The sequence below is a fragment of the Pelophylax lessonae genome, assembly GCF_965119305.1.
Source record: "Pelophylax lessonae genome assembly, chromosome: 4".
In the NCBI taxonomy this organism is placed as follows: domain Eukaryota; kingdom Metazoa; phylum Chordata; class Amphibia; order Anura; family Ranidae; genus Pelophylax; species Pelophylax lessonae.
Genome location: NC_138771.1, coordinates 118,293,152 through 118,307,266, shown reverse-complemented (window position 1 = coordinate 118,307,266; position 14,115 = coordinate 118,293,152). Strand labels below are relative to the sequence as shown.

The following is a 14,115-nucleotide window of genomic DNA, read 5'->3' as shown; positions in this document are numbered from 1 at the left end:
TCAAACCCGAGACTAACGTATATATTGATGCTGAATAAAGGAATTTAAATTAAAATTGAAAATGTAATTTAATATGCAGTATGTACAATCGCTGTTTAGAATATTTTTATATTCAACTATGTAATGTATTGTGTGTTGTAGATGAACTATCCTGTACACTACAAAAATGTATATTTATTATGATATGTCTCCTAGCTCCAATGGAATCACCTGAAGAAGCTGTGTAGCGAAACGCATAGTGATTCCTTGGGTATATATTTGCACATTAGAACCCTTCCGATCCAGGCTTAGGAGGTCGGCCAATTTTATTTAAACCACATATGGGCTCTTCTGGTTCAGGAGCATGTTGTTGCATTGTTATGCACACTTATCTATGTGATAGTTTTTGTGTACTATTTTATTAATAAATTACTTTTGTATGTATTTACACCGTTTATGATTGTACATTTAGATTATTTGAACAGAAGTATAAAAAAAGATGTATTAGGGGCAGCAGCGTCTAAGAAAAGGTCAATATACACACAGGGAAATCAGTCAGTACCCCACTTAATCTGCCATACAATGAGATTAAGTGAATAGTGCATCAATATTTATCCATCTTCTGATTCTGATTATAGAGCTATCTTGTCTCAAGGTAAAAGATTTGCGATAAAAAGAGCGCCAACCATAGGCAACATTTTATCACCAAGTCTTTTCCAATCTAAGAAACACAATAACACCTGGGTAACAACTACAAGAAGGTTTAAACTTGGGCCAGATGATGCTCCACCTGTCCTTCCATCTATCCTCTTTTAGGAGATCTTTAATAATGGTGATTCCTTCAGAATCAAGCAATTGGTAAATTGCTTAACATGTTAGTTGTTTAGATTGTTTATGAGGGAGTTCATGTATACACACATGTGTACTTACTTACTTATTTACTTGATGTCTGTTGGGTAGGCTCTAAGAATGCTATGAAATGCTATGAAATGATACCCATATATGTGAGCCCAGAAAGTACAAATTCTATTGCTTTTAGTCTTGTTCAAATCATTTTTTTTTGTTTTTTTTTTTTGCTGCTGTGCTCTGATTTTTTTGTTAGAGGGTGGCTACCTTTGTTCTCCATGATCCCATTGTATGTAGGAACATAGCCACCCAAGATGGACTATGAACTATGAGATTTGTAGTGTGCACTGGGCAGGGCCGTCTTTAACACAGGGCAAAAGGGGCAACTGCCCTGGGCCCAGTCATTGTTGTGGGGCCCAAAGCAGCTGCCCTTTGAGCCCACACTGCCTGAAAATAGTTGATCAGTAGATTAGGGAGGGCCCAAGAAAATATTTGCCCAGGGTCCAATCAGTATTAAAGATGGCCCTGGCACTGGGCAAGGACCCTTACTAAAAATCAGAGGTTCAGGAGCTCACAGAAGACGTACTTGAGTCAGAAAAACACAGTGAGAAACAATTTTGTGAAAAATAGATTACAGCACTATTAAGTAGTGAGGGTGTATGGATTATTTTGGAGAATAAGGGTATTGTTTTGCATCACTTTAAGCCAGACAGATTTCAAGTAATGTGACTCTATCTATCTATCTATCTATCTATCTATCTATCTATCTATCTATCTATCTATCTATCTATCTATCTATCTATCTATCTATCTATCTATCTATCTATCTATCTATCTATCTATCTATCTATCTATCTATCTATCTATCTATCTATCTATCTATCTATCTATCTATCTATCTATCCATATACATTGTAGCTGGTTTGCCTCCACAGTAGTTGTGCCCTTTAAAGTTCTCTTCTTCTTGCCAAGGTGAGATACAAGCAGCATGGAGGCATTCATTACAACATGGGTAAAATATAACAGATTTAAAGTGTACTATAACTTTATTGCTGAAATGTCTATAAAAAGTTTCACCTTCCCTAGCTTCTGTTTACAACATTATTTTTACTACTAAATTCCAGGTGGTTTTGTGCACACTTTCCATTTGCAGTAGATTAGTAATAACTTTATTTAATCAAAACGTAATATAATTTATAAACTAAACATAATTCTTTCTTGTTTAGCATACTTTACCTGAACACTTCCATACAAGAGTCAAAATAAGCAGGACCATAGGTATGAAAATCTGGGTCATGATCATTGTTCTGGCTCCTGAAATCATAAAAAATAAAAACTATAAAAATATAACTCATAATGTGTGTTGTTTAAAGAATTTCAGGTATGGTATATTTTTTCATAGTTACACTGGTCCAGCTGGGGCCAATGTAGCTATGTTTATACCATAACTGGCCAATGCCCCTGGAAGCTGGAAATTACTGAAGTAGACACACTACTCCAGTAATCTTTTTATTTGTTTCTTCATATATATATATATATATATATATATATATATATACAAAAGAGAGGGGCAGGAGCACATACATTGCCAATAACTTATGGTATAGTCAAACCCTTATTGTAGGAAAAACAAACATCAAGGAAAAATATCCGATTTGGTGTTTCCAGTACATACACTTAGGCCCTTACGGTTTACTTCATAACATATAGCAGAAGATTTATTGGAGTGGACCTGAAACCATATGAGGAGTGATGAATTCCAGGTATGGATATTTTATACATAGTTACTTGATTTAGCTTGAACCAATGTAAGGTATATACCATACCTGGCCAATGCCCCTGGAAGCTGGAAATCACTGAAGTTGACATGAATACTCCAGTGCCCTCCACTTGCTTCTAGATCCTGTGCTGTGCTGCATTCTGAACACATGAGGTCAGCCGCTCAGCACAAGTGCCATTCAGAAAATACTCTGCATCTTCTGAATAAATTGGATAAGGTAGAGAGTTGGGAAGCGATTCTTTACTTTCCACCTTGTTCAATCATAGAACACGTTGCATTCATTCAGAAAATGCAAAGCATTCTTTGAATGGCACCCATGTTGAGCAGCTGAGCTCCTGTGTTCAGAATCCAGAAGGGCAGATGATTGGCACAGGACAAGAAAGCAAGTGGAGATCATTGGAGTAGCAGTGTCTTCTTTAGTGATTTCCAGCTTCAAGAAGCATTGGCCAAGTATGGTACATAATTATTTATATTGGTCCAAGCAGGTCCAATGTAACTATGTATAAAGTATCACACCTGAATTTCATTGTTATTGATTACAAAAGGGATACACTACCTCTGTGGTTTTAGGTCTACTCCAAAAGATCTTCTGCTACATGTTATGAAGAAAATTATAAGGGCCCAAGAGTATATACTGGAAACACCAAATTGGATATGTTTTCTTGAGCCTTGATATGAATAAACCTTACTCTCTAAAAAATATAACACATGCAACAGCAAGTGTATTACATAATATAATCGATGTGCAAAGGCAAAATTGTTTCATTGCAGAGCAAGATTTAGTTGTCATTACTTTGTTGTTTTGCTCTACTCCTATGAAGGGTACGTGCACAAAGTCTGCACAGATTCATGGGTGTAAACACAGTATAAACGTAGGCATGTACACCCCAAAGACAAATATTGCTGAAATCAGGAACCCAAAGCATCTCTCTAAATGATAACATTTCAACAGCAGGAAGTTACACAGCAAAGATGTATGATGAAATCGTTTTTTTATAGTGTGAAGATAAATGTTATTTCCCTCTTTAAGGCAAGGGCAACTATATTGTCTGAGTTTATGTGATGTTTGCCTTCTGCAATGGTAGGCAGATAAGCTCAGCCAGATCATTTGTCTCCTGTCACTGTTGCTATTGTTAAAGTGATGAAATTATTTATTCATTGAACAGCAGCACGATGCTGAAGTGGATTTTGTTAATCACTGGCTCTCCAGAATCAGACCCAGACAATGTCAGTAAAAAAAAAATATGTATATATGTATACCCATTTAAAGTAAGCCTCCATATTTATAATACTTTAAAAATGAATATGCAGATGACTCCATATTAATACATATATAGTATATGTATAACGCATAATATTACACCTTATATACAGTACATATATATTACACTCATGACAACTTCTTTTTTTGCATCAGTTCAGAAACGGTTCATCCATTTTTTTTTATTTCATCTTAGGTTATTATTTTGTCCTAACTTTGGATATATTTTAAAGAAATATTACCCCGAGAGGTTATGGTGAGGTGAGTCAAAACAAACTAAAAAATAAAAAAGTTAAGCCTCTTAAAACAGAAGGCATCTAAATGCCTCACTTTCATTGCAAATTGGAAAAATAGGGGGTATATTTAGGGGTAGCATGTAAGAAGGGATTAATTTGGTTTTTACCCATAATTTTTGTGTACTTTTCCTGTCTGCCCATATTTAGGCTTTGCTCCCTGCATATTTAAGGGATTGGAGGAGCCATCCCTGGGTCATTTCGAGAATGTTAGCAGTGTGAGGAGGATGTTCTTGTTCTTTCCAGCAGGATGGTGCCCCCTGAATCTGGGGGAAGCCATGAGGGACGAGTGGAGTTTTGGGAAATAAGCAGCATGTCCTGAACTGCAAGTAGCACCACAGCACCCCTCCTGTGAATTATGGAACTGGTGTGCAAAATCCTAAATGTGGAGCAGAATATTTATAATAACTATGGATACCAGATGTTATGGGCAATTATAGGTGATTATATACAATAAAGAATTTACTAAACTGTGGACCATTGTAGTTGTTAAATTATGAAAAGGTTCAGTAAAGTTAAAGCAAGCACAGCCTGGCCTCATTACTGTCTCGGTTGGGAAAGACTATATTATTGAGTTGGGAGACCTAAGATCAACTAAGGGTGGAGAAGAGTTAAACTTTGAAGTTTCTGTGCAAACCTGGTTGGCTCAGGTGGTAGTTAGGGGACTGAAATCACCCTCCTGGCAGTGAGAGAAGACCCTCCTTATATATCATGCACCAGATATTCTGGGTCCTTGTATTACATGGACTCTGGGTATTAGGATGGATTTGGAAAGCCCTAACTTGGACCACAGAAAACACAAGCCTGTGTATTTCTATCTGCCCTTTGGATAAAGGTGCATCTAAAACTTCTAGTTAATCAATACAGTCTAATATTACAAAACAAAATAATTCCAAACTGCATACAGTAGTTGTACCCTTGTTGCCCATCATTTCTGCAGTGCACATAAACAATGGCTTCTATGGAGTAGGGCTTAGGGGCAATAAGAAGTTATAACCCAATAGGCAATAGTAATTTGTCTAAGGGGAAAATTTAGCATACATACATATTGTAAAAATCGATATTTACTAGTTACATTTTGTACTAATATGCTACTTATTACTAAATTATTATTATTACTATTATTATTATTTAGTAATGCAAGAGGAGACAGAAGTGAGGTGAGTAGCAGAGAGACAGACTTGGGTGTCAGAAGCTTAGAGGTAAACATGTGCAAGGAGATCAGTCTAAAATTGTTTAGGCTGGTGGGTGGTGGGGTCTAACAAGGGCTTTAAAAGCATGGGTGTTACTAGAGCATGTGTCAGAGTCGGGGGGGGGGGGGGTACAGAGAGAGGATAAAAGATGTTAGTTAGAAAGCCTGTAATAGAAAAAGATGGTGATTACCCGCTTAAGGACCACCCCATTGCACATTTACTAGTACAAGGTGGCCCTCCTGTGCCGAATCACATATATATACGTGATACTTCAGCGCGCCACCGGCAGCCCGCTTTTGCTGTGATTACTCGCACCTGACGTATCCGCCGATTGTCAGGCAGAGACACAGAATAGAGATCTAAACAAGGCATTTATCAGTTGTGACAGGGGAAAGGGATGGATGTTGTATCCCTACAAAGCAGGGAATAAAATCCATCACTTTTCTGAGTAGAAGCAGCACACACAGTACAATAAAACACTGGCTAGGCTAGTTATCCCTTTGATCACCACAGATATTTAATCCCTTCCCAGAAAGTGTCATTAGTACAGCGACTGTGCATATTGTTAGCACTGATCACTGTATTAATGTTACTGGTTCCCACAAAGTGTCAAAAGTGTCAGTCAGTGTCTGACTGTCTGCCGCAGTCCCGCTATAAGTCGCTGATTTCCGCCATTATTAGTATAAAAATAAATAAAAAATACAGTATATATATATATATACCATAATTTGTATACGCTATAACTTTTGAGCAAACAAAACAATATTCGCTTATTAGGATTTAAAAAAAAAACATGTAACTGAATACATATTGGCCTCAATTTATTAAGAAATTAGATTTTTTTTATTGGATATGTTTTATAGCAGAAAGTAAAAAATATGTTTATTTTATTTTTTTTCAAAATCGTTGGTCTTTTTTTGTTTATAGCACAAAAAGCAAAAAACTCATCGGTGATTAAATACCACCAAAAGAAAGTTCTATTTGTGGGAAAAATTATATACATTTTTTTTGGGTACAACATTGCATGACCGCGCAAGTAATTCAATGCCATATTAAAAAAAAAAGGGACCTGGTCATGAAGGGGGTAAATCCCATGGAGTTCAAGTGATTTAGTAGTTTTGAGGGCATGAGGTCCAGGGGACAGCTGGTTAGGTGGCCATCTAAAAAGAGCTTGGTAACCTCTTGTGTAGCAAGATGGTCAAATGAGGAAAGTATGGAAGGTGGTTGTAGACAGAGTATGTTTAGCGGGGGACATATCTGTATAGTGGAGATGTCCTCATGAAATAAATCAATCTTGTTTTTGAAATGATTGACAATTCTTTGGGCAGTGAGTGAGTTAGTGGGTGAAGGTGGTGGGAGAGAAAATAGAGAGTTAAAGAGTAGAACTGAGACTAGATCAGGAGGTGATAGTGAGACTGACTAAATAGATTTGTTTGTCAGCACCGAAGTCAGAATTGTCTTTTAGTGGGTGAATTTGTATATGGTGAAGTCTTGCAGGGATTTGGTTTTACACCACTGCTATGTGTCTTGAGATATCTGTTGTTGCCAGTTTGACAATGCTGTAATGATCCGGTCCTGATTCTGTGTGTAGCGAGGGGAGCAAGTGCATCCTGGAAGAATAAGGGTGAGCTGTTGTAGACAGAAGTAGCCAGGTCAGGGTAGGGCAGGGCTGAGATTTTGTCATAAAGGTGGTAAATAGCACAATACAGAATAGAAAGTTTAAAGGGGCAAAGGTTAATTTGCTGCTTGGTGGGATAGGTGGTTAAGGACAGGGACACCATTAAACTGATGATGTTGTGATCAGAGAGACAAAAGGGATATTGGAGAAATTGAAAAAAATCAGAGGCTGGAAAGCACAAGGTCAAGGTTGCTACCATTAGAGTGAGCAGGAGTGTATGTCTATTTTGTCAGGTCAAATATTAGGTTAAGTTGAGAAGTTGAAATGTAGCCAGACTATTGAATTTAACAGGGTTGTTAAAGTCCCAAAGAAATACAGCGGATATTTCTGAGGAGAGAAAGTAGGGTAACCAGGCAGAGAAGTCATCAAGGAAGAAGGACATTGGTCCAGGAGGCTAATAAATCACAGCAATCCTCAGAGAAACTGGAGAAAACAGATAAATGCAGTGAGCCTCAAAAGAGGAGAGGGAGACAAAGGAGGCATAGGAAGGACTTAAGATATACTCAGTGGGGATAGAATAATTCCAACACCACATTTTCTGTCCACTGGATCTGGTGAGTGAGTCCAGTAGTGACCACCATGGAAGAGGCCAGCAGGAGAGGCAGAGACAAATTCTTGAAACCAGGTTTCAGGAGCAGCAAGTAGGTTGAAGGAATAGGAGATGGAAAGGCCATCGATAGAGGTGCGCTTCTTACAGACAAAGTGGGCATTACAGAGGGCACATGCGAAGGTTGGTTCCTAGAAGCAGGGGGATAGAAATCAGAGTGGGTGGATTGCAGCTTTTGCCAGAGGAGGGAGTGTGGTGGGAGTGGGGATGTCAGTTAGTTAATAGAGGGCTAATAGTGTTCTGGAACTCCTCTGGTGCATGCTTGTTACCCACAAAGAACTAAACACAGCAACAATAGATCCTCCAGAAACAATAAATCTCCCCAGCAACAATAAATCCCCCACAAAAAATTCCCCCAGCAACAATAGATCTCCCAGTATCCAGCATCAATAAACTCTCCAGCAGCCAGCAACATTAGACCCCTCCCTCAACAGTAGATATCTCTCATCAACAATTGACCCCCCAGAAACAATAAATCACCCCCACCAGCAGCAATAGAGCTCTCCAGCAACAATAGTTCCCCTAGCAACAATAGGGTACGCAGCAGCCAACATCAATCGATCCCCCAGCACATCCTAGCCCCCTTGTCATATACATTCAATGTGGGGGGGCTGGGTCCCCCTGCATTCCCGCTGAAAAAAAGCCATGCTGTATACACTGTATATAAAATTTAAATGTTTTTCATATTTCCCATGCTTGCATAATTGATATAACGTGACTGACAAACACCCAGACTTGGTGTTTGGCTTTTTTTCACAGATTCAATTAGAGTTTTAAAATGGTTTGTCAAATGCTTTGTTGTGTATGAACAGCAAAAAGGCGCAAACTGACATTTCAATATAACGGTGCCAGGAGAATATTGTATTATTATTTGTATTGTGGTTTGCTATCTGGAATATTTCCAACTGGTTCACGCTAATGTGTACCGATAATCTGCATGTTGTGGTTTTCAACTCCAAAAGTTGTTGGCATTAAAAGCTCTCATGTGATGTTAACTACTATGAATTATGAGGTGTTCCAAGGCACACATTTTTAATACTGTAGCTGAAGCACGTTGCTTCCTCCATTGTTTGTTGAATAAACATAAAGGTATTAGAATACATAGAAACAGGAATTGAGCACCACTAGGATGCTGAACCTTCTTCTTTATTATGTACATGATCTTACACACTTCACATTACTATAAATCATAAATATTTGTGTTTTTATTTATCAAGACAACAACATGTATTCATGGCAATACAAATATACTTGGCTATAAGTATCACAGAAATGTCTTGATAAACAAAAACCAATCATTTATGAATCTTCCCTTTCACATAAGTATTTGATTAAAGTGGTATTAAACCCAAAAGCAAAAATTTATTATGTTATAGCTTACCAATTCTTAGATGTGATGGCCGTACTAATTTTCTTTTTTTTTGGCGCTTTTTTATTTCCATTTAATGATTCTGACAATAAGTCAGTTGTTTTTCAACAGAACAAGTAGTCCTACCATTGTAGTAGTTAGAGGGTTAAGGCAAACCATTTAACACTGACGGGGTGCTGACAATGGTCAACTTTTATTTATTTATTTATGTAAAACCTTTATCCCAAAAGGCCAACACAATATTCCCCACATACATTCATAGGAATGGCTATGATAATGTTGGGTGCTGTAATGACCACCAGCTCGAAACCACAGACAATCTGAATGGAGAAATGTCATCAGCACACCAAGGATTCCTCAGAAGGGTCCAAAGCTTTATACACATGGCCACACGGTACACATACGGCAACGTTTCGGAGCCACGCTTACAAATCACATGCCTGAAAAGGGGGCCCTGCGTGTCTCCGAAACATTGCCGTATGTGTACTGTGTGACCATGTGAATAAAGCTTTGGACCCTTTTGAGGAATTCATGGGGTGCTGAAGACATTTCTCCATTCAGTTTATCCCAAAAGGAACAAGATTGTTGCTGTAACTGCCTATAAAGTATTAGCTGGAGTTTGTCTTCAATTTGTAGGTTTATTGAAATCTGTTAGTATATCTAACAGTCTCGTTCCCCCAGACTGACAAGGTGCCCAAAGGTGCCCCTTCAAAGTGAGGGCACTCTAATACAGAAGGTGTGCTACTGACCAGGTCACCAGGAGAAAACAGAGGAAAAAAAGACTAAACAAAAAAAATAAAATGAATGCAGCCACCACATGTACTAATTGGTAAGCTGCAATATATTAAAAAAAATTTTTAATAAAGGTGCTGTAATGACCACTAGCTGGAAACCACAGACAATCTGAATGGAGAAATGTCATCAGCACACAAAGGATTCCTCAGAAGGGTCCAAAGCTTTTTTTTACATACACAGTACACATATGGCAACGTTTAGAAACCACGCAGGGTCCCTTCATCAGGCAAGTGACTTGCCTGATGAAGGGGCCCTGCCTGGTTTTGAAACATTGCCGTATGTGTGTGACCATGTGAATAAAGCTTTGGACCCTTCTAAGGAATCCTTGGTGTGCTGAAGACGTTTCTCCATTCTGCTTATCACAAAAGGAACACAACTGTTGCTGTAACTGCTTATAAAGTATTAGCTGGAGTTTGACTTAAATTTGTAATTTTATTGTTACAGTCCCATTCCCCAAGACTGACAAGGCTGCTGTTCAAAGGTACCCCTCAAAGTGGGGCACTCTAATACAGAAGGGGTACTACTGGCTAGATCACCAGGTGAAAACAGAGGAAAAAAAGCCTAAAAAAAAAAAAAAAAAAAAAGAAAACAAATGCAGCCACTGCATCTAATAATTGATAAGCTGCAATATATTCAATTTTTGGTTTGGGGTTTATTACCAATTTACTAGCCATGAACAGCCCACTCTGCACCTAATTATATTGTCATAGTTGTTAGGGGAATAAAACAAGGTATTTGTCTCCACCACCAAAAAACATTTTAAATTTAAATAGCTTTTGAAACACACATTAATTTAACTATTGAAAATAAAAGTAATTATAGAATCTTGTGATCCATTTAAACAAATTGTAATTTGGATATTAATTTAAAGTTTTAAGCTTTGTGTTTAGTTAAATATATAAAAGTTGAATTTACCCTTGTAAATTAAATCAGAATTCATTAAGTAAAACTTAATTCGTCTAAGAACAGCCCAGTAGTACATGGTGATTTAAATTGTAGTGCTATAACAAAAAGTAATACTATTAGGCATAAATAATTAGTTGAATGGCTGCATTAAGAGCATTTTAATTCTGCAAGACAGCAGTTAGAAGTACTACGTTTAAAAAAAACACTCACCTCTTGTAAACCTCAGCACCGGCATTCTGTTCTGTACTGCTGATCACAATGACATGATTAGAAATGTGACATTCTCAAGGAAGTTTTGTGGCTGGTAAGTACAGTACAGTAGCAAATGGGCTGGGCTTCATTTGAATAATATCCTCTATTGCTATGCCTTCTGATAGATACTGAAAAGAATCTCTTTATCATATGAGGTGATGTCACCTTTTACTGTCCCATCTTACCTCTTGGTAGTAAGGTATAAAAGTGGCCACTTCAGCCACTTCACATTTGCAGCTCCACATACCATTGCAGCCCTTGACAGTAGCTGTAACACAGTGTGCACATCTGAAGGTCAGTCTGTTCATTTATTACAACGTTATTTTTTGGTTTTTTTTACGAATACTGCTTTTATTTTTTATTTTATTTTTACTACTTATAATACTGCTTAATACTATTTATTTCATTTTTCAATATTATGTGCTGATCGTTTAGTCCCGTTATACTATATTTTTTTTACCCTATTTATATTTTCCCTTGTTATTTTTTTATTATATTTACAATAAGAATCAGAATGCATAAAGATTTCTCTGTTTTCAGCAGTTAATAATTACCTTTTACAGCAAAAAAAAAAAAATTGCATAAAGCGATATTAAACCCAAAACCAAAAATTTTATATATTGCCGTTTACCAATCATTAGATGTGGTGGCTGCATTTGTTTTATTTTTTAGTTTTTGTTTTGAAGGTTTTATAAAAATATATAAAAGCTGACCATTTTAAGCACCCCTGTCAGTTTAAATGGTTTGTTTCAACCCTCTAACTGCTTCATCTGCAGGGCAGCTTGTTCTGTTAAAAAAAAAACAGAGTTACTGGCTGAATCACAATGACAAAATAATGAAAAGAAAGCTAATATAGTAATAACTTCTCAGAATTAGCAAGATGCAATATAATAAATGATTTTTTGAATTTTGCGTTTAAAACTGTTTTATGTAAAGTATTATTATAATGAGCACACAGCCATAATACCAATTTGGAGCACGCCCTTTTATATGATGTACTGTTATGTAATATTTGATTGATATAAAAATAAATAAGACATGTCCTGTCACATTCAATATAATTATTATTGTTAATTAGGTAGTATTACTGTTAATTTAGTAGCGATGGTAGTAGTGGACTGTAGTAGGAGCATTCAACTTTTTTAATGTTCTGATACAAGTTGACTTGAGCAAATTGAAATTCAGTACAGAAGTTCATTAATCTCTTTCAGTCTTTCCCCTGTACTTCCTTTTCAGTGATGTAAGACTCCCTTTAATGATTACATGCATTATACAGGTTGAACTGGATGGACTATTGTCTTTATTCAACCTCAACTACTATGTAACTATATAACTATGTAATAAAGGACTGCTGATAAATGCGCCAGCATCATCAATATGTTGGTTTTCTTGGAAGAGTGCAATTGGAGACAGAACTATTAAAACTAATTGCAGATCAGAATGTGCATCATTTTAAGGTTTATTAATGAGGGGTTCTCACCAGGTATCCTTGATCCCATCCAATCCCCCAAACCTAACTGTTAATCTGAGCTAACCTTATAATGGTATTAAACCCAAAAACAAACACTTTGCTATTTTGCAGCTCACCAATTCGTAGGGGTGATGGATGCATTTGTTTTCTGTTTTAAGCTTTCTTCCCCGTATTTTTATCTGGCAATCTAGCCAATAAGTCTATTGTTTTTCAAAAAAACTAGCTGTCCTGCAGATGTAGCAGTTAGAAGGTTCAGACAAACCATATACCACTGACAGGGGTACTTACAATGAAAAACCTTTATTAATTCATGTAAAACCTTTATCTGAAAAAGAAAAACACCTGTTTCTGTAACTGTTTATAATGTATTAGCTAGGACATGGTGCTCAACCTATGGCCCTCCCCCTGTTGTAGAACTACAAGTCCCATCATGCCTCTGCCTTTGGGAGTCATGCTTGTAACTGTCAGCCTTGCAATGCCTAATGGGACTTGTTAAGCACCCATGAGCTAGAGTTTGACTTTAATTTTTTTCAAACTTGCCTTCATCCTTTTCAAATTTTACAGTTAAACCTATTGGCCCACCTACTCTCAGCTAAAGAAGAATACTTAAGTCAATGTGCAGCCAGCATCTTTAGGTGATTTGGATTATTACTAGTCATACACACACTATATTACCAAAATTGGTACTCCTGCCTTTACATGTACATGAACTTTAATGGCATCCCAGTGTTAGTTCATAGGGTTCGATATTGAGTTGGCCCACCCTTTGCAGCTATAACAGTCAAGTTCCTCCACCCCATACTCACTTATCCATGTCTTTATATAACTTGTTTGTGCACTGGTGAGCAGTCATGTTGAAACAGACTGTTGGGAGCATGAAATTGTCCAAAATATCTTGGTATGCTAAAGCTGACTGGAACTAAGAGGCCAAGTCCAACCTCTGAAAAACAACCCCACACCATAATCCCCCCCCCCCCAACCAAATGATATTTGAACCAGTGCACAAAGCAAGGTCCATAAAGACATGGATGAGTGAGTTTGGGATGGAGGAACTTGACTGTCCTGCACAGAGTACTGACCTCAACCCGATAGAATGCCTTTGAGAGGAATTAGAGCTCAGACTGCAAGCCAGGCCTTCTTGTCCACCTCGCTGCCTGACCTCACAAATGTGCTTCTGGAAGAATGATCAAACATTCCCATAGACACACTCCTAAACCTTGTGGACAGCCTTCCCAGAAGAGTTGAGTGGGCCAACTCAATATTGAACCCTACGGACTAAGACTGGGATGCCATTAAAGTTCATGTGCGTGTAATGGCAGGTGTCCCAATACTTTTGGTAATATAGTGTAAATTATTGGTAAACCTAATAAACTGAAGGAATCTGTTGCTGCTCTACTGAGGCACATCCCCTACATTACTCAGCACGGAGTACTGGATCTTATAGGGCTTGTCTCTACCTTGCAATGGCACTTAAAAAAAAAGAGAAAAGGAGAGATGCACTGCAGATGAAGCTGTATATTTTATAATTTTACCTGGTACCAGGCAGACTACCTGAGTTCAAACGATCTGCCACCATCAGATGGAATAATAAAGTGTAAAGGAGACAGGAGATCTACAGTGCAAGAAGGGCTCAGTCTACCTGTGAACCAGTACACTCTCTTCCATGTGGCCAGCTAACTCTTAAT

At 37.5% G+C, this 14,115-nt stretch overlaps 1 protein-coding gene across 2 annotated transcripts in view; it reads right to left on the bottom strand.

Annotated features, from left to right (window-relative positions):
- The window catches only part of LOC309554254 (dual oxidase 1-like), an 89,258-nt gene extending 78,288 nt beyond the window's left edge, over nucleotides 1–10,970 (bottom strand). For both annotated transcript variants that reach the window (XM_082255893.1, XM_082255894.1), the window contains exons 1-2: nucleotides 10,918–10,970; nucleotides 2,062–2,139 (exon numbers count right to left, since the gene is read on the bottom strand). In XM_082255893.1, the coding sequence (XP_082112019.1) occupies nucleotides 2,062–2,139; nucleotides 10,918–10,942 (103 nt within the window). In that variant the 5' untranslated portion in view covers nucleotides 10,943–10,970. The remainder of the gene's footprint in view (nucleotides 1–2,061; nucleotides 2,140–10,917) is intronic.
- Nucleotides 10,971–14,115: the final 3,145 nt, after the last annotated feature.